The sequence below is a fragment of the Ictalurus punctatus genome, chromosome 17 (genome assembly GCF_001660625.3).
Source record: "Ictalurus punctatus breed USDA103 chromosome 17, Coco_2.0, whole genome shotgun sequence".
In the NCBI taxonomy this organism is placed as follows: Eukaryota; Metazoa; Chordata; class Actinopteri; order Siluriformes; family Ictaluridae; genus Ictalurus; species Ictalurus punctatus.
The window spans coordinates 25,160,080-25,184,135 of record NC_030432.2 but is presented as its reverse complement, the minus strand read 5'-3'; the positions used below and the strand labels follow the sequence as shown (position 1 = coordinate 25,184,135).

Here is a 24,056-nt window from a genome sequence, read left to right as displayed (position 1 = left end):
TAGATATATATATATATATATATATATATATATATATATATATATATAAAAAATTTTTTTGACAGAGACATTTACTTTACTTTGAGAATGTTTTGTTTGGCTTCACTACCTTTGTTAAAGAAAGCAAGGATGTAATTTTTTTGTGTGATTCAGTTATGCTAATAGTAAAATACTTTATTGATAGGTGCAAAGTCTTCCCTTATATTAAGCCCTTATTTTCAGTAAAAATATAAGAAAGATTGATCCACTCTAGAGAACAAGAAAGCTAAAAAACATTTTTTTGTCTCTATACAAAAAAATAAGTGTAATCTCATTGAATCTCATTTAGGAACTCTGTGCTGAAAACCCCCCAATATAAACCCTCATCGAATTTGTAATGGTTTAATGGTTATAGTGGAAATTGTATTGGTTTTAATGGAAACTCGAATGGTCCCTATGGGTCTCTACTCCTTATGACTAGTGGATACCATTAACAATAATAATGGTAATAGTTTTAATGGTTAGCCGATTATTTGTAGTGGAAACCATTAGATGTTATGGTTTCTATTGGGTTATTTTTTTTCAGCAGGGCTGACAGAGTGCTATAATCCAGTGATAGGTTAACTCGACATTAAAGATAATACCACACACAAACGCACACCTCCTCCACACTCCAACACAGTAGGTGGCGATAATGCGCCAAAAAGTTGCCATGCCATTCACCAACAATAACCAGAAGAAGAAGAAGATGAAGCTATTTGTTTTTTCCCCCCCTCTAGATAATGTTAATCACATGTAAATATATATAGTTTTTAACAAAACAAGAAGATGTCATCGATTTAAATATATAAACCTAGTTAATATTTGAGCTCTGCTTTAAAAATCAAGGTGAGTTTACCTCTCGCTGCTCGGCAGAACCAGCAGGAAGAAGAATATGAATGTGGAACTGTTTACTTTGTCAGTGCTTATTGTTTTTATACTTATTTTAGATTTTTATATATATATATGGGTCATTCCATGAAATTGGTGCCTTTTGCGTCCCTAAGAAATAATCAGACATGTAATTACTTAAATTAAATTAAATTATTAACAACAAATGTGATTTAAAAACATAATACTACTATGTATTCTTTCATCAGTATTACATTAAATTGAAGTCAGTTCAATATTATTTTAAATAATTAAAATGGCATGTATGCTGTTAAGGGAGAGGTTTTTGCGATATGATTGGATTGGGGATTTTCCCCCAGCTTTTATTTAGCAAATTTATATATATATATATATATATATATATATATATATATATATATATATATATATATATATATATATATATATATATATATTAATCACATTTACATATTGTTCTAAGTATAGTCTCATTGTTAATAAGTGTTTTGGCATAAGTGTATTTTTATTTTTTAAATGTCAATCATTTTATCTGTGTCCCAGATTTCATGTCTGCCCTGTTACCCTCACCAAAAGAAACCTTTTAAAATAATGGTACGTTCCAGTGACATCACTTCCAGGAAGTTACATCGTCTCTCACCCAGGATTCCAACAGTGAAAACACAAGTAAGTCTCTCTCTCTCTCTCTCTCTCTCTCTCTCTCTCTCTCTCTCTCTCTCTCTCTCTCTTTTCTATAATGATCTATTTCTAATGATTTATGAGGTTTGACTGAGGGGGAGGAGGGTGGTGGACATCATGCAATGTCAAAACTGTTACTATTTTTAAAACAATTATTTATTTAACTTAATATAATCAATATTAACAAGTAATAACCTTTCAAAGTGTACAACATATGCTTTTGTAGCCTTGACATATTAACTGGCAATTAACAAATTAACTTGAAATCATCAAACCTGTTCCTGTCAGCCCTGTTACTTCTCCTGAGTACCAGGTTTTGATATGTTGGTAACACAGGTTAGATTAGGTGTCAGCTTAACCACACTGATTTTAAAGTTTATCTGTGTAAAATGCAAACATTTTTAAAGGTCATCCTGGGTGTATTATTGAGCTAATGCCTATATCGATCGGTGTGGGTGGCCTTTTTAGTTAGTATTGATGGTATTGTTAGTATTAGTATTGTTGGTACATGCATCTGATAATTAAAACGTTAACTATTTAAATAGTTTTAACTTTATTGTGTTGATTTTTTAACATTTCATCTTAGATTTGCACAATAATATATTTTTACAGATGATGGTAGTATGCCGTTAAGTACAGCAGGAAAACAAAGGCGCTATCGCCGCTCGCCGAGACGCAGGTTCTGAAAGAAGGGTCAAATACCTTGAATGGGAAATGAAGGAATGGAGGAGAGACAGAGAGCAGGAGAAGAAAAAAAACATACAAGAGTTCAGCGAGAGGGAGCAGAGGGTACAGCGAGGGGAAAAAAATGGAGAGCAGCTCAGGTGAAGTGTAGGGCAGCTAAAAAGGCAGATCGATAAGAAGCTGTTCCTTCAAGGTCAGAATAGTTACAAAAAAAAAAAATAGCATGTACTGAAAAAGGTGACATTGAGCTATGTTATACACACACAGCTGAACAGTATAAACAGTGCAATGTGTCATAGGACAATGCATTCAAGAATAGACATAGAACAAGTAAAGACCAAGATCTGATCACCTTCCTCGCCTAATAACTGAACCAGATCAGTATATTTTAAGTTCTGTGAGGGGATATACTCACGCAGAAAAAAAGATGGGCGCATGGGTCTAATTACAATACCTTTAAAATGTTAGATCTCTTAGAAATGTAACGTGCTTCTCTAATACAACTATGCCAAGTACGTGCAAAACAATTAAATATGTGCAGTGTATGGTGAAGACTGCGTGTCCTGTCATCCCTGTTACTCTGATCAGTCCTGTTACTATGACATCAATCCTGTTGCTGTCATTAATTTAATAAAAATGTAAAAATGGTGTTTGAAATGGCCTTCCAGGTTTTGCCATTGTAACTTTAACTATACTATATTTTGGACAAAGCACTTCTTTTAATATCTGTTTTTTTAAAAAAATTCTTAATTGACATGTGATCACCCTCCAAAATGAGGATGTTCTTGGTCATCTGAATGACAAATATAAGATAACAAAATATATATATCCAAAATGTAAAACAATCCCGGTGGGAAAAAGGAACTGAAATACTGCTCATGTATACTGGTCAAAAGTTTGTGGACGCACGACTGAAATATTTCTCATGATATTAAAAACCTTTTAATCCGAAGCTGATTAAATGTGTGAAATCAGTGTCGTAGACAGAAATATAATCGTTGACGTATTCATTTCTTTCATTAGAAAACTAACATTTTATTTACAAAAAAATCTTTTTTTGAATGGACGACTCGAGCGAAATATTCCGAAAAGGAGGAGATAAGAGTCCAGTGTATGTGTGAACTTCTTTAATACTGTTTAAAATCATCTCAGGGAAATTCCTCATGAAATCAGGTGAGAAAACGCCAAGAATACATTTCTGGAAATTCTAGGTGAAAAGGCATCGACTTTGAAGATGTTAAAATATTCAATAATTTTGATTTATTTAGGAGTTTTTATCACAGCATAATTCCCATAGTTCCATTTGTGTAACTCCAGAGTTTTGACGACTATTGTTATTATTCTAAAATGTGGAGAAAAAATTTAAATAAAGAATGAGCGTGTCTAAACTTTAGCTTGGTAGTGTATGTGAAAACTATTACTTGGTTCTAATTTAAACTATAGTATATTAGTAACGCTTGTGTCTGTAACAGGGATGACAAAAATATCAAAACATCAGGTAGATAAATAGTCATACAATAAAAACTTACATAGCTGGAGATGGCACAATACAATTTCTTGTCATTTTAAGCTGTCTTCATTTCATGGATCTAAAAAAAAAACATATTAATCTTATTTTATATTTTAATTTTTCAAAGTTGAAAAGGTACCGATTTTGTGGAATGACCCATATTATATATATATATATATATATATATATATATATATATATATATATATATATATATATATATTATATAATATTAGTCTAAGTTGTAATGAACATTTTTTGGTTATAATCATCCAAAACAACCTTTTTTTTTTTTGGGGGGGGGGGGGGGGGGGTAATAATAATAATAATAATAATAATAATAATAATAATACTACCACCAGTGAAATGTTTGGGTGTTCATGATCATTATTTGTGCCTATTTCCCCCCTAAATCACAGATATCAACATTATAGACCTGTTCTAATGGAATCAGAGGAGTTCGAACACAGCTCTTTCCTACAGCTGACACACACTCCTGCACACACACCTGCACACACTCCTGCTCCTGCTGGCTCACAGGTAAATAATAGTTATGTGTGTAAAGAAATAAAGTAATATAAATTCTTATGACACGCACATATCCATTACTTTTGGGGTTTTTAATGCTTGGATGCATGAGAAATAAAAGAACTTAATGTGATTTAGGATTTATTTTATTGCAATCTGTCTTCCTAATCATTAATATCTGGTAGTGTTTACACATCTGTGTGACGAGGAGTGTAAAAGAACATAAAGCTGTTAAAGACTTCAAACCAGACTGTGTGTGTGTGTGTGTATATATATATATATATATATATATATATATAATATAGCTGAATAAATATTATTGCTTTTCGGTTTTTCATTAGCTATGCGAAGACGTGCAGATTTGTATAACTTCATACGGAGAGATATTAAGCCCCGGGGGACTCGTCACCCACGTGGACCAAGAGGATGCTGTAAAGCAGGAGGAACCTGAAGATGAAAACGATCTCTGTAAGACCGTTGGTCCTGTTAGACCAACCAATCACACACCTTTTCTAGGCTCATTTTGTGACTGGGTCACTTTTATAGTCACTTCTACTCATTTTTGTGTTTATAAAACACGTCCCATTTTCATTTAATATTATTTCATTTCATATTCAATTTCAGGTGGAGGAACATCAAGCCCTGTGAGACACATCACTAAAAATCTCCTGAAGATGCCTGTAAAAAAAGAAGAACCCGATGAAGACTATCTCTGTAAGCACCTGTGGTGATGCTTGTATTAAAATATGCCAGCCTAATTTGAGCTTCTTTCTTTAAAAAAAAAAAATTAATTTGGTGTAATAAAATTTCAGCTGGAGAAACGTCAAGAGCCGAGACAAACGTCACTCCTGTGGACCAGCAGGCTGAAGAACTTGCGAATCATGTAAAAGAAGAAGCTGAAGAAGACGATTACCCCTGTAAGTTTGAGAGCTCAATCATAACCGATCTGATTAGGCTTAAAATTGAGACAAATCATGTTAAACCATATTTTTTGCATCTATTTCCATCACAGTTTCTTGTATTTATATTCCAATAATGAAGTTTCAGGTAGAGGAACATCGAGCTGTGTGAGACGGGTCATCGTTGTGGATGAACACAACAAAGACTTCCTGAAGCGGCCTGTGAAGAAGGAAGATCATGAAGATGACAACTATCTCTGTAAGACAACAAGGGGTGCATTAGATCCCAGTGTTGATCCTGTAAGATTTAAAATGTGCATCAGAGTGAAATGTATACTTTTGGTTTGTTTAAGTGCAAAATTTAACAAACCAAAAAGCATTTGTTTAGGGGTGTGGACCTTGGGCAAGTGCACTTAGAAACACCATCACATCCATATGTCCTTGTTGAACATCTCATTCCAGATTTATTCCCTCTTTCCTGTTATAATGCACTCCACTCTTCTGGGAAGGCTTTCCACTAGATTTTGGGGCATGACTGTGGGGATTTTTGGTGATCATTCAGCTACCAGAGCATTAGTGAGGTTGAGATCAGGTGCTGATGTTGGGATGGTGAGGAAGCTCCAGTTCCAGTTCATCCCAAAGGTGTTCAGTGGGATTGAGGTCAGGGCTCTGTACAGGACACTCCAGTTCTTCTAACTTCTTCCAACCTTCAAACACCACGTCTGCATGGAACACTTGGTGTTATGCTGGAACAGGTTCCAGTGAAGGGAAATTGTAATGCTACAGCATACAGAGAGTTTCTATAGTCAAAAATGAGGGGCTCCCTCTTCAAAACAGAACCTACCCAGCCCCAAATGTGACTCGCTACTCCACAAACCATCTCATCTTTATACGCATAAGTCTATGGAGCTGTTACCTGGGTGTCACAAGGCACTTTGTCCAGATTTGACATGGTTTACCGGAGATACTTTCTGCCCAGGTGGTTATCCATGGTTCATAGATCCACAGTTACGTTCTCGACTCCTCAGTTGAACTACAAAAGAAGAATAACACACCATGGTTCAAGAGAAACTCCTGTATAATATATCCAATGCTTCAGATTAGGGTTTAAATTACTGAGAGTCTGTCTACACTTAAAGAAAATTCGTCTTTGTACTACCCTAAAGGATTTATTGTTTTTTTTTTTTTTTTCTTTTGAGGTAACCCTTAAAAGTAGAACCTTACAGCACAGGGCTTCTAAGTGGAATCCTTTTATTAAAGGTGAGCTAAAAGACAACCATCCAGAGAACTCTTGTGGATCCTTTTCGTGTGTGTGTGTGTGTTATTTTTGACTTGAAGTTTATAATGCTGTTCAAACAAGTGGTCACACGCATCTACTCCTGTAATTCAAACATGTAGTGTACCTAAATTCGTCTCCAACTTTCCCTTTTATCTCAAGGGATCGCAATGGGTGGTTTTTTTTGCGTCATATATTCATAACGGGGACACTTTCGGGTTTTTAAAATGCGACTTTGAAACTGCTATGAAGACCGAACGTTTATTACTAGATCTACTCCTCAGCAATCAACTTACTGAGGTAAAAATGTAAAGGTAAGTAATAATAATAATAACAATAATAATAACAACCCTTGTTTTAGACTTTCATCTTTTGAGTTGAGTTAAAACGTATTGATTAGCTGTTAGCAGTTAGCGGTCATTCAGCTGTGAGCTATGATTCGTTAATAAGTAAACAAACATAACATTTTATTCACTCTTATTATTCTTTTGCATTGATTGTCCAAAAAGGGGTCAAAATATGTCTAAAAAGTCATATACTGTCTCAATTTTAAGTCACTTTGTATGACTGCATCAGGCATATGAGCAAATTAACAGTGAGAACTGCAGTCCCTTCATGTGGAGTTCTCATTTTTCATGTTTTTGATGCATTACTTTTTTTTTAAATAATTTTTTTGATCTCCTTTTTGATCAGTTGTTATTATTATTATTATTATTATTATTATTTGATTCCTTTAGTCTTTTGGTTATGAATGCTTGCTTTTCTATCATTTTTTATCACAAATCTTTTAATTGATTTCATCAAATCCAGATATAGGTCCAGTACAATATACTGTGTAAGTAGGAAGTTCTGTATTAATTTGTAATGTAGCGTTAATGTAAAATTACTCTCTCCTCAGGTACAATGGATATGAGCTTATTGTATGGCAAAAGGAAAAAATCTGAAGTTTCTTTACTGCCGGCAGATCCATATGAATCTGAGGTAGACAGTATCAGAGACTCGGATGACGACGACGACGACAATGACCAAGATTTGGTCCCAGAACAAGGGAAGCGGAAAGCGGAATTATTTTTGGAGAACTCTCCACCTCGGTCTTCTGGATGTCCAAAGAAACGGAGGTGCAAGAATACGCTCCTAGTTGTCCCTTCCGACGCTGAGCTAAGTACCTTGATGCCTTCGAAATTGACCGTTGATCTACCTAGTCCTCATGACTCCGTCTCTACCATCTCCCTTCCCTTGACCTCTAAAGGAGAACGAATAATCTGGAATAAGAAAGACATATCATCCTTTGAAGTTCCTGAATCAGTCTTCCCAACGCCTGAAAAAATCCTTTCCCCTTATCAGTATTTTAAGATGTTCTTCACAGATCAGATGGTGTCGCACATTGTGGAACAGACAAATCTTTATTCAGCTCAGCACAATGGGTCCTCCCTTAGCATAAACACAACCTTGCACGAAATGGAGGAGTTTCTCGCGATGCTTCTTTTCATGGGAGTTTTTGCGTTCCCTACTATCGATGACTACTGGCACGCTGATTCTCGCTTTCCCACTGTGGCTGACACAATGCATGTGAAGAGATTCAAGATCATTCGCAGGTGGCTCCATTTCAATGATAATTCCCAGACTAACGGCAGCCCTGACCGCTTCTACAAGGTCAGGCCTCTCTTTGACATGTTGCGTGAACAGTGTTTGCGTATTCCAGCCACAAACGCACAAAGCGTCGATGAAGTCATGGTGACGTACAAAGGCACCCGAGCTGGCAACCTACGCCAGTACATCGCAAACAGACCTAACCGGTTTGGTTTTAAATTGTTTTGCCGGGCTAGCTCATCAGGAATCATCCATGACTTCCTCCTCTATCAAGGGAGCACAACCTTCTTCAACATGACCACAGATGATGACAAGAACCTATTTGGGGCAAAGGTTGTTTCCACGCTCTGCAAAACCATCAAAGAACCCGAGTCCACTGTTGTCTTCTGTGACAGTTTCTTCACCAGCTATGCCTTGGTGGAATCCCTAAAAGACAACCTTGGAGTGAGGTGTGTGGGAGTGGTCTGTGAAAAACACACAGGTAATTCATGTAATATGCAACAAATTCTCCATATCTTATTATCTAGAATTGTCAGTATTGTACAAAATAAATTCCGAATAATGACGTTATGCTTTTTTTCTCTTATCGTGCTAACTTGAAGGTGGAGCAAACTTGGAATCTGACCGTGATCTTAGGAACAAAGGATGTGGTGCGTACTCGTTCTGCTCTTCAAATGGCATCATCGCAGTAAAGTGGTTCGACAGCAAGTGCGTCACTTTGCTGAGCAATGCCTGCGGAGTGGAGCCTTTGGGAAACGTCAGAAAGTTCAACAAGGAGTCCAAGCGCAAGAGCGACGTCCCTTGCCCGGCTGTGATCTCGTCTTACAACAAGTCCATGGGAGGCGTTGACCTCTCAGACATGCTGATCCATCTGTTCAAATCACCAGTGAAGTCCAAGCGGTGGTATTTCCCCCTGTTTGGCTATGTTCTTGACCTCAGCATATGCAACGCATGGCTAGTGTACAAAAGGGACTGCGCCCTCCTTGGTGAAAATCCTCTTCCTCTGAAGAGATTTCGATTGTCTGTTGCCAACACGCTGAAGTCGGTCAACAAACCAGCAAAGCTTGGCAGACCACTGAACATCAGCAGCGGTCTGAGCAACAGACCAAGGCCTAGACCGTCTCAGCCCCCACCCGATGTCCGCTATGATGGCTACGGTCACTGGCCTGTGTACACTCACCAGCGGGGGAGGTGCAAATTGTGTCCCAAAGGTATGTCACGCTGGAAGTGTACAAAATGCTGTGGTGGACAGGTGTTCCTGTGCCTGAACAACATGAACAACTGCTTTGCTGCGTTCCATCAAAGGGATTGGATACAGAGCTAAGTATGTTGTGTTTAAAAATAATATATTTAAATTGCCGCTTGTGGTAGCTCAGTGGTTAAGACGTTGGATTGCGCATCGGAAGTGCGTGAGTTCAAATCCCTCAATTCGGCCTTGAGCGAGACCCATGACCCTCAACTGCTCAGGTGTAATAATGTTGTGTTGTGATAAATGTAAGTCGCTCTGGATAAGAGCGTCTGCCAAATGCCACAAACGTAAATATGTTTAAATGTTTTTCAGAAAGTTAACCTGTATGTATGTATGTTTGAATGAAATTGAGATTATTCTATGAGTACCTATTCTACGTTTTTTAAAAAGCTGCATGTTATCCTTTCAGATTTATTATGTAAGGAATAAGGCATGACTGTCCGTACTGTTATACGAAAAGAATCCGTGCTGAGACGGTGTTCTATCGGGTCGTCACCACCCTACAATGGAGTGTTTTCGTGTAACAGAACGGTCCGGAGTGTGTTATTCCGCTTATACCACAGAGATTTGCCGACGATTACGTTTAATGTTGTGGAAGATCTGCAAGACATGTGAGTTCCTGTTCTGACTTAATGAGAAACATGAAAGCAATACAAGGCCCTCTGAATGAGCTGTTGCTATAGAAACAATAATGGTATTAGAAAGAGCGCATTAATATAAACCTGTCGAATAATTGTCAGACCCATGCTGTTATAGAAAATGAATCTGTGCCTTCTGATTTAAAAATTCACAAGCACTGTGCTATAACATATTTTATGTTTTTTTTTTTCATATATATGTGTATGTGTGTGTGTGTGTGTGTGTGTGTCTATGTCTATATATATATATATATATATATATATATATATATATATATATATATATATATATATATAACATGTAATGAAGTGTCGAGCTATATTTTAAGATATGGATTATGTTTTATTCTGCTGTATTCTGAGTTGCATTTTGCTTTGATGGTTTGTTATTTTGCAAGTTTACATTTCAAAATGCATTAAATATATAATTGCAAAAGTAAAGCTGGTTCATTGTTCTCAATACACTCTAATACTGCTACCTTTAACGGTCCGCTCAACCGGCCCGGTAGATGTCCTGCAATTCCTAATCTAATGAGTGACAAATTTAATTTAATGTCGACATGAGAATGAACATAAAGCAATGATGAAGCTTTTCATTGTTCGTCTCTTAAAGGGTTAAAATAGAACCCTACAGCAGAGGGATTCCAGGTACACGTATGGAACACGCCCACAGACTGTGATGTCTGAACAAGAACGAGTCTCCTGTTGTGATCGTGGTAAACAATGACGGTTTTAGAAATCTAAAATAAAGGATGTTTGATTAATATGGGAATAGTTGCCTGGCTTTCTTGCCTTACTGTTGTATCGTCTCCTTCCAGACTGTGAGGATTGCAGATGCTTCTTCATCAGTGAGTGTGAAGTTCACGGTGCAGCTCTCATCCCTGATACCCCTGTTCCCACTGGGGTCACTGACCGAGACAGACAAACCCTTCCTCCCAGTCTAGAGGTTCGTCGGTCTGACATTCCTTACGCAGGCCTGGGAGTGTTTAATAAAGGGGAGACTATTCCAATTGGTGCACACTTCGGGCCCTACCGAGGAGATCTGGTAGACCATGAGGAAGCCTTGAACAGTGTCTACTCTTGGGTGGTGAGTATTGCAAGTTTAAAGAAAATTAAACTGGTTATAAATATGTGACTCTCGCATCAGCACACACACACACACCCCTAGCCTCCATGTGGAAACAAAGTATTGCAGGGTTTTATCCTTCAGGCCAAAAAATTGTACCTGTATGTCTTTTATACAGTAATTTGAAGGCATCATTTGTATTAGTTGGATTCACTGGAGTTATTGATTGTGTTGCATTTTAAATGCAGTATTTAAGAATTAAGAAACGCTGAGGCGGAAGCGTCAGCCCTTGTCGTGTGAAGACTGAGCTTGTGTAAAGACCTGCGAGTCTACTTGCGCGAGTCCACCAAGCAAGGACACCGACAAGACACCACTCGCGCTGCTAAGTATACTTTCCCCCCTTTATTCCTCTTGCTGTTTACCTGTTTACACACTAAAATATGTCATCAGTTTATCCCTGTTATTTGCCACAGGCGCAGACCGCAGCACACTCCCAGAAAAGTACGCAACTTTGACAACCTGCACTCTCTGAATGTGGCCTCTGCAGATTCCCTCTCATTCTCTATCGGACTATGGAACTGCCAATCTGCCGTCAACAAGGCAAATTTCATTCCTGACTTTGCAACCCACTCCAACCTCAGTGTGCTGGCTCTGACTGAGACCTGGATCCATGCTGAGAACACTGCAGGTGGTACAGGTTTGCTTCTCTCCAAAACATGGAAATTTACCTGTCTTTCTCCCTCTTGCTCATATACTTCCTTTGAATTTCATGCTGTTACAGTCACTAACCCTGCCAAAATGCACTTTCTTGTTGTTTACCTTCCTCCAGGTCAACTGGCGAAATTCATCGATGAATTTGACACGCTACTGTCCACCATCCCGGATGATGAAACTCCTCTTGTGGTCCTTGGTGACTTCAACATTCATCTAGACAAGCCACATGCAGCTGACTTTCTTGTTCGCCTTCCCACATTTAACCTCAAGCAGTTCACCACACCAGCAACCCACAAAGCCGGCAAACAGCTCAACCTCATCTTCACATGTAATTGCACCACACACAATCTTCTCATTACTCCTCTCCACACCTCTGACCGTTTCTTTATCCAGTTCTCTATTTCTCTCCCCTCACCCCCTTCACTGTCTTCACCCTCCATCGCTTTTCGTCGCAGTCTTCGCTCCCTTTCTCCCTCACATTTCTCCTCTGTTGTCACAACCTTACTTCCCTCTGATAGCCACCTTTCCTCACTGGACTTAAACACTGCAGCTGACATGCTATGTTCCACCCTAACATCTTCTCTTGACAGCATCTGCCCCCTAACCTCCAGACCTGCTCGCACATCACCCTCTAGCCCTTGGCTCTCAGAAGCTCTGCGTAACAACCAGACCAAACTAAGAGCATCTGAAAGGAAATGGTGTAAATCTAACAATCCAACTGACCTAACCAATTACCAAACACTTCTCTCCGCTTTTTCCAATAGCATCTCTACTGCTAAAACCACATACTACCAACAGAAGATTGGCAGTTCTCCCAACACCTGTACTCTCTTCAAAACCTTTTCTACTCTTCCCTGTCCCCCTCCTCCCCCTTCCCCTTCCTCTCTCACTGCAGATGACTTTTCCACTTTCTTTTCCAACAAGGTTACATCAATCAGGAACCAGTTCTAAAGCCCAGACATGCAGAGACCGGCTCCTCCTCCATATAACTCCCAACTGACTTCCTTCTCTCCCTTCTCAGAGACTGATGTCTCTAAACTCTCTAGCTGTCCCACAACCTATCCTCTTGACCCTATCCATTCTCACCTTCTTCAGTCCATCTCCCCCACACTATTACCTGCACTCACTCACATCTTTAACACATCCCTCTCTACTGGCACATACCCTACCTCATTTAAGCAGGCCCGGGTTACCCCACTGCTTAAAAAACCATCACTTAACCCTGCTGTAGTTGACAACTACAGACCTGTTTCCCTCCTCTCTTTTCTTTTCAAAACTCTTGAAAGAGCCGTTTTTTAATCAACTCTACAATTTTCTCACACAGAACAACCTTACTTCCCTCTGATAGCCACTTCTCCTCACTTTACTTAAACACTGCAACAGACATGCTATGTTCCACCCTCACATCATAGGCCTGTTTCCCTCCTTCCTTTTCTTTCCAAAACTCTTGATAGAGCCGTTTTTAAGCAACTCTAAGCAGTCTGGCTTCAAGAGCAACCACTCCACGGAGACTGCTCTGCTTTCCGTCACTGAAACCTTATGACTAGCAGGAGCAACCTCTATATCATCTGTCCTCATCCTACTCCACCTCTCTGCTGCTTTCGACACTGTGAACCATCAGATCCTCCTGTCAACTCTCTCCAGCCTGGGCATCACCAGAGCGGTTCTGCACTGGGTGGGATCCTATCTCTCAGAGAGATCCTTCAAGGTGGAGGGGAGGGGCTTCTGAAACTCAGCAACTCACAACTGGCGTTCCACAGGGGTCAGTTCTGGGTCCACTGCTCTTTTCTATTTACCCTACATCTCTGGGGCAGGTGATTGAGTATCATGGCTTCTCATATCATTGCTATGCTGATGACATCCAGCTCTATTTGTCCTTCCAGCCTGACGATCCATCCATCTCTGCACGTATCTCTGCTTGCCTGTCTGACATCTCTGGATGAGGGAACACCACCTTAAGCTCAACCTGGCAAAATCTGAGCTTCTTGTCATCCCAGCCTGTCCCTCAATCAACCATAACCTCACTGTACAGCTCGGCTCAACCACACTCAAGCCAACCAGGACGGCCAGGAACCTCGGGGTGATTCTCGATGACAGCTTGACCTTTACAGACCACATCTCAACAGCTGCATGGTCCTGTAGGTTCATCCTGTACAACATCAAGAAAATCAGACCCTACCTCACCGAACAGGCTACACAACTACTAGTCCAGACTCTTCTCATATCAAAACTGGACTACTGCAATGCACTACTCTCGGGCCTCCCAGCCAGATCCATCAAACCCCTTCTGATGATTTAGAATGCTGCAGCATGCTTCGTCTTCAACCAGCCCAAGAGAACCCATGTCACACCCCTCTACATCTCCCTCCACTGGCTTCCTGTAGCCACCCGCATCAAATTCAAGGCCTTGATGCTCACCTACAAGACCTTGTCTGGAACAGCGCCCCCTACCTCAACTCTCTCCTGAAGGCTTACGTTCCCTCACGCAATCTGCAATCAATAAATGACTGATGCTTAGTAGTACCTACTCAGCGTGGCTCAAGGTCCCTTTCAAGAACATTCAAACTAACTGTTCCTCAGTGGTGGAATGAACTTCCAACCTCAATCCGGACCGCAGAATCTCTCACCATCTTAAAAAAACAGCTAAAGACCCACCTCTTCCGTGAACACCTAACCAACCCATTTATTAAAAAAATAATAATAACTTACTCTGGCACTTACACCTCTACTCTGCGCACTTTGCTTGTTCTGGAACTCAATTAATGGATCTTGTTTAGTAGCACTACTTGTATTGTTCTCTGCTTGATATATCGCTTTGCTTGTGTTTTCTCATTTGTAAGTCGCTTTGGATAAAAGCGTCTGCGAAATGAATAAATGTAAGAAAAATATTTGTTCCTAATTATTGCTATATATTATTTTTATTTAGCAAAACCATAGCAACCACAAATAGTTTTTTTTTCTATTTTTATTATGAATTATTTGCACTAAAACCACAGTAATGTCAATCTGCATAAATAAAACATGGTTTCTACATAAAATCCATTATCAGAGTTAATTTGATGTTATTAAGCAATAACCACATTCGTTAAGGTTAAATCCATACAGGTTCATCTGCCAGCGAACGTTATAAACCTAACCAAATGTGGACCTTGTGAAGAAATTAGTAATATTTAACAATAGAGAGATCATTAGATATATTTTACTATAGGAAAATTAAGATTTATGAATATAAAATCTTAATGAGTTTAATGTAGGAAAGGAAATTCTCTTCTATCATGTGCCCTCTTATATTGTGAACTGCTATCAAATACCTATGATGAATGTAATCATTTAATTACCTTGTATTCATTTAATTACCTCTTTGAATAAGCTGATCAACTGCTATCCTTGATTATATTATGTATTTCCGTGTCAACATGACACAGGACTTATTTTGTATCATGACTGTGTACTGTGTGACAGTAGAAACCATCCACGCACTGCTGTTATCAATGTGTACAATGTGTATAAATACTTCTGTTTTGAATGAATAAAACAGAAGTCTCTGTGAACATTCACGTGTCAGTGTGTGTGTTCATTCGGACTCTTCAGACCTGTACTCTGTGATAAACCACACTTTCTAGCTCATAGCAGCACAGAACTAAAAGTTAATAGAAGTTTATGGTAAAACAGGCTAGAAGGCATGACGGATGATCTGACAGGCATAATCTGAAATTCCTGAGATACTTTGAAATCCAACAATTTGGTGTCAGAAGTGGGATTACGCCGGACCAGGTGAGTGCTTTTTCTTTCCTCCCTGGTGCAGTGTAATTTCGTACCCATAATTATAATTAGAGAAGTGAGTGATTATCTGTCGCCGATAATCTGTACTCTGGTCAATGATCCTCTGTAACTTTATGCCCGCCCAATCTAATAATTGTATTTTATATTTGTAGAATAATTTGTAAAACTGTCTGTGTGGTTTGCCTAAGAGAGTGTTATATTTGTATTGTAGTATTGTGTGTTAAGTATTATTGTGTTATTGTGCGGTATTATTGTGTTATTGTGTGGTAAACCACACTTTCTAGCTCATAGCAGCACAGAACTAAAAGTTAATAGAAGTTAATGGTAAAACAGGCTGGAAGGCATGACGGACGATCTGACAGGCATAATCTGAGATTCCTGAGATACTTGGAAATCCAACAATATAATTTCTAACTGAATACTCAACAAGAAAAAAAAACATCTAGGATAAATATAATAAAAACAGCTAATAGCTGTAGATAGCAAATGACAAAACTGTGAGTAATATTTATCCCTGCACACTTTGACACACTACAAGCAATAATCCTGCCCTGTTTTATAATAAATACTTGTTTATGTTTAAACAGCTAATAAAAATCAGGCACTTTGGATTGTGATGCTAATTCACTGAAGTTAGCAAACATGCTAACATCACAGGTTTCTCCTAGCTTAGAAAGCTAACTAGTGACGTCAAATTATTTTACATGTCGGAGTTAAAGAGTAAAAAAAAAAATTTTTCTATCGGAATGGTTTTCTGTACATGTTTTTGGTACTTTAAAGCAGATCTGAATTCTCTCCATCCATTTCTGTCCCCGAACTGCCGGTAAAACTGACCAGTGACAGAGCGCGTGAACGCTGCAGCAATAACCGGCACCTACTTCCGGTTACAGATTTTAAACTAAAAGTGACGGTTACACTGAGATTTTAAAGAATGACAGCTCATGACATCTCTCTGTGCAAAAGTTTGTACACCTTTACATGAAAAGAACAAAGAAATGTATAATCTATAAAAGGAATCTATCATTATCACATCTAACAACAATCATTAAACAGCGTGTGTTAAGATAAAAGCAGTGAAACAAAAAATAAATTATATTAATGAACAGTTTAAATCTTCGTTTCTGGATTGTCTGCTTTAAATTTGTTGACTTTGAACCTCAGTCTATCTATCTATCTACCTATCTATCTATCTATCTGGAATATTTGTAACTAAGCCGTGCTCATCACATGGCCAATTCCGTGTCTACTATGAAGCTTGGTGGTGATAGTATCTGTAATAAGATTAGAGATACAGGATGTGTGTGCTTAAATTTAGCATGCATTTTGTTTGAGTTAATCTAAAAATCATTGACTAAGTCCATGTGGGATGTGGAGTCACAACACAGGCAGGTAACATCAAACAAGGATAATCTACAGTATAATCTAGGAGAACTATGAAGAACACAAGACAGGGTGCAGAAAAGACATGACTCAAAATAAAATTCATGATAGGATCATGCTGTGGGGATGTTTTCCAGCAACAGGGACTCTGAGACTTGTCAGGATTGAGGAAAAGATAAACAGGTCAAAGTTAAGAGACATGCTTGAGGAAAAATGGTGAAAAGCACCCAGGACCTCAGATTGGAGTGCATTTTTACCTTCCAACATGACAGTGAGCCAAAACACAACCAATACAATGTGCTGATATACAGTAGGTGTGTGAATGTTCTTGAGTGGCCTAGCCAGAGCCTGGATATGAATCCAAATGAACATCTCTGGTGAGACCTGAAAACAGCAGTACAGCGACACTCCCAAACCCACAGGACAGATGCTGAAAGGCACTGCAGACATCAAACAGAGAAGATCCTTTAATCCAGGTGTGCCAAGCTTGTAGCATCACACCTACAAAAACATAATGTACTGAGTAAAGGGTCTGAATGCTGAAAATGTAATATTTCAGTGATTATATAAAACTACATTCAAATACACAACAAAATCAAATCAGATTTCAATGAATGGGACAGTTTAAATCAGAAAGAATCTCCTGCTGTAAGGCTACACTTTTCCTTAAAAGCCTAAACTCTCTCTTTAAAGCCACGCCCACTCTGTCTGTCTGCCCATTCTCTCATGTCCACTCTGTCTGTCGCTCAATACACACACACAGAACCAGGAAGTTCATTTCAGAGAAAATGAAACTCAGAAAACTCAGAGCCTCTCTCTCTCTCTCTCTCTCTCTGTGAGTGCAGGAAAATGGCAAAAGCTAATATTTCAGTAGATCAGCTTTCAGTAGATCAGTTCAGCTGTCCAGTGTGCCTGGATCTCCTGAAGGATCCAGTGACTACTCCCTGTGGACACAGTTACTGTAAGGTGTGTATTAATGGCTGCTGGGATCAGGAGGATGTGAAGGGCGTCTACAGCTGTCCCCAGTGTAGAGAGACTTTCACTCCAAGGCCTGTTCTACGCAGGAACAACATGCTGGCTGAAGTGGTGGAGAAACTGAAGAAGACTGAACTCCACGCTGCTTCTCCTGCTCACTGTTACGCTGGACCTGGAGATGTGGAGTGTGATTCCTGCACCGGGAGAAAACGCAAAGCCGCCAAGTCCTGTCTGGTGTGTCTGGCCTCCTTTTGTGAAGATCACCTTAAACCTCACTTTCAGTCTCCTGCCTTTAAGAAGCACAAGTTAGTGGAAGACTGTGCAGAGCTCCAAGAGAAGATCTGCTCTCAGCACGACAAACTGATCGAGATCTTCTGTCGTACTGACCAAAGCTTCATCTGTTATTTGTGTTCGATGGATGATCACAGAGGCCATGATACGGTTTCAACTAAAGCAGAAAGAATGAAAAAACAGGTGAGAACTGGACATGATTATTCTTTTAAATGTCTAAATATATCTATTCATAATCTAATTTCTATTTAATTGGTTTAATTATTTATATGACTGTCATTCACTTTTATTAAAAGTCAGTGTTGTTGGTAAGGAAGTATTAAATAGATCAGACCATGCAGTGTACGTTAAACAGCCAACACCCAACCACCTTCTTACAGCATTTTACAGATAAAGTGCACAATGACCAAGTTACAACTCCATAAAAGTAAATGACATGAAGAGTGATCCCAGAACTCTGGGAACTTGAGCTGGACCTCTGGGTGGTTCTGCTTCGTGCTAAATAACCAGGACCCAAAGAGCTCCAAGTAAAATGATGTATTTTAGGATTCATTTCCAAAACCCTGTATCTTTTGTTCTGGATGTAGGAGTCCTGATCAGGGTTGACGTGGATCTGGAACTTCTAGTAACACCAGGCACAAAGCAGGAGAATTCACCCTATAGGCCACCCTGGAGCACAATGCATACACATTCTCACACTCATTCACACCAGGGGCAATTTAATATAGCCGGTTCACATATCTGCATGTTTTGTGGGAAGTAGGAGGAAACCAGAGAACCCAGAGGAAACCCACACAACCATGGGGAGGACACACAGACAGTAACCCAAGCCCAGGATTGAACCCAGGACCCTAGAGCTGTGTAACTGTACTGCCACCTACTGCATCAATTAGGAACAACTAGGCTTCAGGCTGATGTTTATCAAAACTTTTAGTTATTTCATAACCCCAATTCAATTTTCTGCAGGTAAAAAAGAGACCTTAATCTGCCTGAATGTGAGTGGATTCATGGTGTAGTTCAGTACAGTGAATACTGCTGAATTCTGTTAATGTTTCTGTAACAAAAACAACATTATTTCTGCAGCTGCTATTTTCACACAAAACTAAGCTTATTATGTAATAAGTGCTGAAGAAAATATGAATATAGAAGTGACTTTGTTTTGGGTCTCTATTTTAGCCAAAGTAATATTTCTAGTTTTAATTTAATTTCTAGCACTAATGCTTTTTTACCCAATTTATTTAGTATTTTTATGTATATTCTTTTACTATAATCATGTAGAACATGAGCTCCTGATGCAGAAATAATGAAATGTATTTAATTTGGTCTCAGAATGAGCTACAGGAGGAGCAGATGAAATCCCAGCAGAGGATCCAGGAGAAGCAGGAGAAGGTGCAGGAGCTGAAACAGACTGTGGACACTATTAAGGTGAAGAGTGAACACACACACACACACACACACACACACACACACATAAACACACACACACACACACACACACACACACACACACACACACACACACACACACACACAAATGGATGTCTAGAGGGAGACTCTTTCTAAACATTTTCGTGTGTGTGTGTGTGTGTGTGTGTGTGTGTGTGTGTGTGTGTGTGTGTAACAGATGCGTTCACAGGCAGCAGTAGATGAGAGTGAGAAGATCTTTACTGAGATGATCAGCTCCATGGAGAAAAAGCGCTCGGAGGTGAAGGAGCAGATCAGAGCTCAGGAGAAAGCTGAACTGAGTCGAGCTGAACGACTCCTGAAGCAACTGGAGCAGGAGATTGCTGATCTTAAGAGGAGAGTCACTGAGCTGGAGCAGCTTTCACACACACACGATCACATCCACTTCCTCCAGGTAACACTCACTGTCTGATCTACAGAGGGCGCTGTTCCTCACAAAGTTTCCTCCTAAAAGCTCATTACTGCAACAGTAAATGTTCCTGTCTGAGATCACAAGTGTGTGTTTGGTCTGATTCAGTCTGAGATTCATTCGTTCCTCTCCTTCACTTTTCTCCTTCTCTATTATGTGTTTCCTCTCTGTAGAGTTTCCCGTCTCTCTGTGTTTCTCCTGGATCTGAGGACTCATCCAGCTTCACTGTCCATCAACATCCCTCATTTGATGGAGTGAGGAAATCTCTCTCAGATCTGAAAAAACGAGTGGAGGAAATCTGTGAGGAGGAATTCAACAAAATCCGTCCACAAGGTAAACAAGCAAACATTTGTCATAACAAATATTATGAAGATTAGATAAGAACTGAGGCCTTAATTCCTACATAAAGTCCATGAGAAAATAAAACACACATATTGTCAGAGCTTCACCTGGGAAAAGTGTTTGCTTGTTCTTGTGGTTTAAGGTTTTGAGGTGTCGCTGATTCTTACATTCAAATGCTGCACAGTGTTGGGACACTTTTGACCAATAACTTGATGAAGCTCTAAATCCAGTAGAACTCCATGGAGATGTGTCTGACTAGGAGCAATGAAGTCTAATCTAATCCAATTTCAATTAAATCTAATTTTTCATTTTCATGCTTTAAACTGTTTCCACCTCATTTTCCCGTCTCCATGTTGTCTCTGTGTCTCCACAGCTGCAGCAGTTCAGATGATTTTACTCTCAGAACCAGAGAGCAGAGAAGATTTTCTGCAGTGTAGGTGTAACACAGACACACACACACACACACTATAAATCCTGTGATTAATATCTAACCTGTGGACATTTTATTGTTTTAGATTTCTGTTATCTGACTCTGGATCCCAACACAGTACATCATGACCTCATTCTGTCTGAGAAGAACAGAGCGGTGAAGCGCAGTGAGAGAGAACAGCGATACTCTGATCATCCAGAGAGATTTGACTCCTGGCCTCAGGTGTTGTGTAAGGAGAGTGTGTGTGGACGCTGTTACTGGGAGGTGAAGTGGCGCGGTCGTGGTGTGTACATATCACTCTCATATAAAGAGATCAGCAGGAAAGGACGGGGTGATGAGTGTGGGTTTGGATTCAACAGTCAGTCCTGGTGTCTGTGGTGTTCTTCTTCCTCTGTCTCTTTCCGGCACTACTACACACAGACTGATCTCCGAGGTCCAGTGTCCTCCAGAATAGGAGTGTATGTGGATCACAGTGCAGGAACTCTGTCCTTCTACAGCGTCTCTGACACGATGAAGCTCCTCCACAGAGTCCACACCACATTCACTCAGCCTCTATACGCTGGGTTCAGGGTGTGGAGTGTTAAATCGACTGTGAGGTTCTGTGATCTGAAATGAAATGTTGGTAAAAGTTTTTAGTAAAATTATAACTGAGGCGTTAGATTTATTTTCTCCCCGAGTTAGAATGACACTTTTGTGTGCAGAAACTGTAACAGTTCTACATTATTATTATTATTATTAGTAGTAGTAGTAGTAGTAGTAGTATTAAAATGTTTTTGATAAATAATTATATACATTATGACGGTGTTTTAGTGCCATATGAAAATAAATAAAAATGAACATTAGGAGAATAAAGTGGTAATATTTTGAGAATAAATTGAAAATGACATGGCAGTAAAGTTGGTTTTATATATATATATATATATATATATATATATATATATATATATATATATATATGTATGTATGTATATATTTATATATATATATATATATATATATATATATATATATATATAGACTAATACATGTTTTAACACACTGAATGAGTTAGCATGATGCTAGCAAGCATGAATTAGCATGTTGCTACAATGATTTAGATATATAATTTTCTGTCTATATTAATCTATCCATCTCTAAAAGTGTTGCAATGCGGTCTGGCTCCATAAGTATAAATTCATGCTAGCATTATGCTAAAACAAGCTAGCAACGTGTTAAAACGTGCTACAAACCGGCTAAATCATGCTAGCAACATGCCAGTTTATGCTAGCAATGTGCTGAGACATGCCAGCAACATGCTAATTAATGCTAACAACAATATAAATCATGTTAGAAACCTGTTAATTCATGTCAGAAACATGCTAATTCATGCTAGCAATGTGCTAATTCTTGCTAGCGACATGTTAAAACATGCTTGCAACATGCTAATTCGTCAGAAACATGCAAATTCAAGCTAGCAGAGTGCTAATTCTTGCTAGCAACACGCTAATTCATGCTAGCAACATGCTAATTCATGCTAGGAACATGTCAATTCATGCTAGCAACATGCTAAAACATGCTAGCAAAATGCTAATTCATGTGAGCGAATTAAGATAAACTTTTACCATTACAAAGCAAACAGCACAATGAACATTAACTGATTTTATATAGGTTAATTCATGTGCAAATTCATTTACCATTTACTCTTTGTCAGAGACTTGGAAAAAATGGACCCTCCCACGCATGGAGAAACTGAAGTGAAGGGGAACGAGCGGGAAGGAGAAGTGCAACTACATTTGGGCAGAACGGAGAAATGAATCTAACAATGAACAACACTTGGTGGTACATGTTGGTGGACAGTTTATTTATACTTATATTTAATGGTTCTATGAATTCACACATACCATTCACTTTTAGTCAGGACTCCGAAAATACGGGACACTCGATGACAGCGCAGGTAAACTGAAGTTGTCGTGGACAAATCAACCTTTTTAGCCTAAGTCAAAAACTTCAGACACAGAGAGTTTAGTAGATGTCAAAAAGTAAGTAAACTCTATTGAAAACCAATAAAGTGTGACAGTCTGCAGAGAGTCAGAATTATGCAAGTACACCCCCCCCCCCCCCCCCCCCCCCCCAAAGCCTTACCCTAGTTCATTAATTGGTATCGGCCTCAAAGTTATATCTGCTTGTGAGGAGGATACAGGCTGGTACTGAAAGAAGAATTAATGTACAGTAAGACACCAGAGTTCATCCAAATCACTCCGTACTCAGAATATAACTTGATCAAACATTGTTCTATGGATTTAGATTACGCTTCTAACTATTGATTATACATATAGATTATGTTTTTTAAAAAATAATATTGCTTATTCGACTATGCTTCAGTAATAATTCTAAATATTGGTTATATATTGAGTACACTTCATTAATATATCCAAATGTTAGTTACACATATTGATTAAACTTAGATATTTTCTATAAAGTGTGGAGATGAGGAGCGGAATGAAAATATTCTAAACTACAATTGATCTGAAATGAGAGTTAAATGAACTCACTTTTCACCAGTTTGAAAAAACAACAACAAAAAAAAAACACAACAGTGAACAATAAACAATGGTATGTTTAGTTAAATATACATTTTAAAATCGTTTAATACATTCACACATCTACCGCTTTTGTCAGACACCAGACACTCCGCCATGTGCAAAAACGGAAGGCGCAGGGGAAAACGACCGTTGGAGAATGGATCCTTTTCACAGAGCTAGGTGAAAACCTGCACTCGTTTCCGTCTCTTCCGCTTATTCAGTTTTTTTTTTCTTCGACTACCTTGAGAATCAACGATCCTGGGTCACTACTAAATAGTGAAAAAGAATAAAATGCACACGTGCGATCTGCGCACACAATGTATGCGCGGTCAGAAAAATCGGGTTGCGCGTGTACAGTATACATGTACTCTGCTGATGATGAAAGTTACGTCACGCATACTGTATGCTGTTCCTAGTATACGTGTAAAAAATTAAGCATACCTTCTGCTTAAGACTCAGTGATCTGGAGCTTAAATTAACATTCATTAATATTCAACAGTCACTGTGCATGTCTGTGGACACAGGAGCATGTGGCCTGTCTCCAGCAGCTCAGTGGAGTCTATGGTTAGTTTGGAGTGCATTGAAGAAGACAGACTGTTAGAATACAGTGGTTTGGGGTTATTTTAATTCGTTTTAATTATTTATTTTATCTATTTATATTTTTGTTATTTAAAACTCCAGCACAGTAGGTGGCGATAACG

At 38.9% G+C, this 24,056-nt stretch overlaps 3 protein-coding genes across 12 annotated transcripts in view; 2 read left to right on the top strand and 1 right to left on the bottom strand.

The window, feature by feature from the left end:
- Positions 1-24,056, bottom strand: part of LOC128635293 (zona pellucida sperm-binding protein 4-like) — a 181,519-nt gene that overhangs the window by 79,462 nt on the left and 78,001 nt on the right. The gene's annotated exons all lie outside the window — the stretch shown is intronic.
- Positions 610-16,295, top strand: LOC108278013 (piggyBac transposable element-derived protein 3). Of its 9 annotated transcripts, none has more exons than XM_053687438.1 (15): positions 610-867; positions 1,432-1,554; positions 4,180-4,300; positions 4,630-4,756; positions 4,913-5,002; positions 5,101-5,205; positions 5,330-5,446; positions 7,362-8,534; positions 8,656-9,377; positions 10,554-10,656; positions 10,759-11,027; positions 11,255-11,392; positions 11,480-11,694; positions 11,836-13,482; positions 13,604-16,048. In XM_053687438.1, exons 3-9 carry the CDS (start codon positions 4,205-4,207, stop codon positions 9,375-9,377), a joined length of 2,430 nt encoding a protein of 809 aa, XP_053543413.1. In that variant the 5' UTR covers positions 610-867; positions 1,432-1,554; positions 4,180-4,204; the 3' UTR covers positions 10,554-10,656; positions 10,759-11,027; positions 11,255-11,392; positions 11,480-11,694; positions 11,836-13,482; positions 13,604-16,048. The 9 variants fall into 9 exon arrangements, with proteins under 9 accessions (XP_053543413.1, XP_053543414.1, XP_053543415.1 ...); XM_053687439.1 differs by having other exon boundaries at positions 11,836-12,048; positions 13,175-16,043; XM_053687440.1 differs by having other exon boundaries at positions 11,836-12,048; positions 13,604-16,041.
- LOC108278027 (tripartite motif-containing protein 16) lies at positions 17,680-22,652 on the top strand. Of its 2 annotated transcripts, none has more exons than XM_047161289.2 (7): positions 17,680-18,332; positions 19,479-19,574; positions 19,774-20,007; positions 20,196-20,355; positions 20,738-20,797; positions 20,880-21,412; positions 22,485-22,652. In XM_047161289.2, exons 1-6 carry the CDS (start codon positions 17,733-17,735, stop codon positions 21,407-21,409), a joined length of 1,680 nt encoding a protein of 559 aa, XP_047017245.2. In that variant the 5' UTR covers positions 17,680-17,732; the 3' UTR covers positions 21,410-21,412; positions 22,485-22,652. The 2 variants fall into 2 exon arrangements, with proteins under 2 accessions (XP_047017245.2, XP_047017244.2); XM_047161288.2 differs by having other exon boundaries at positions 20,880-21,416.

What these genes read in the sequence shown, in the direction of transcription:
- LOC108278027 (XM_047161289.2), top strand. Translation starts at nt 17,733, where the DNA reads ATGGCAAAAGCTAATATTTCAGTAGATCAGCTTTCAGTAGATCAGTTC. An exon ending in AGACTGTGGACACTATTAAG is followed by an intron (nt 19,575 to 19,773) that starts GTGAAGAGTGAA and finishes TGTGTGTAACAG; the next exon opens with ATGCGTTCACAGGCAGCAGT. An exon ending in CAACAAAATCCGTCCACAAG is followed by an intron (nt 20,356 to 20,737) that starts GTAAACAAGCAA and finishes GTGTCTCCACAG; the next exon opens with CTGCAGCAGTTCAGATGATT.
- LOC108278013 (XM_053687438.1), top strand. Translation starts at nt 4,205, where the DNA reads ATGGAATCAGAGGAGTTCGAACACAGCTCTTTCCTACAGCTGACACAC. An exon ending in TGAAGATGAAAACGATCTCT is followed by an intron (nt 4,757 to 4,912) that starts GTAAGACCGTTG and finishes ATTCAATTTCAG; the next exon opens with GTGGAGGAACATCAAGCCCT. An exon ending in TGAAGAAGACGATTACCCCT is followed by an intron (nt 5,206 to 5,329) that starts GTAAGTTTGAGA and finishes CCAATAATGAAG; the next exon opens with TTTCAGGTAGAGGAACATCG.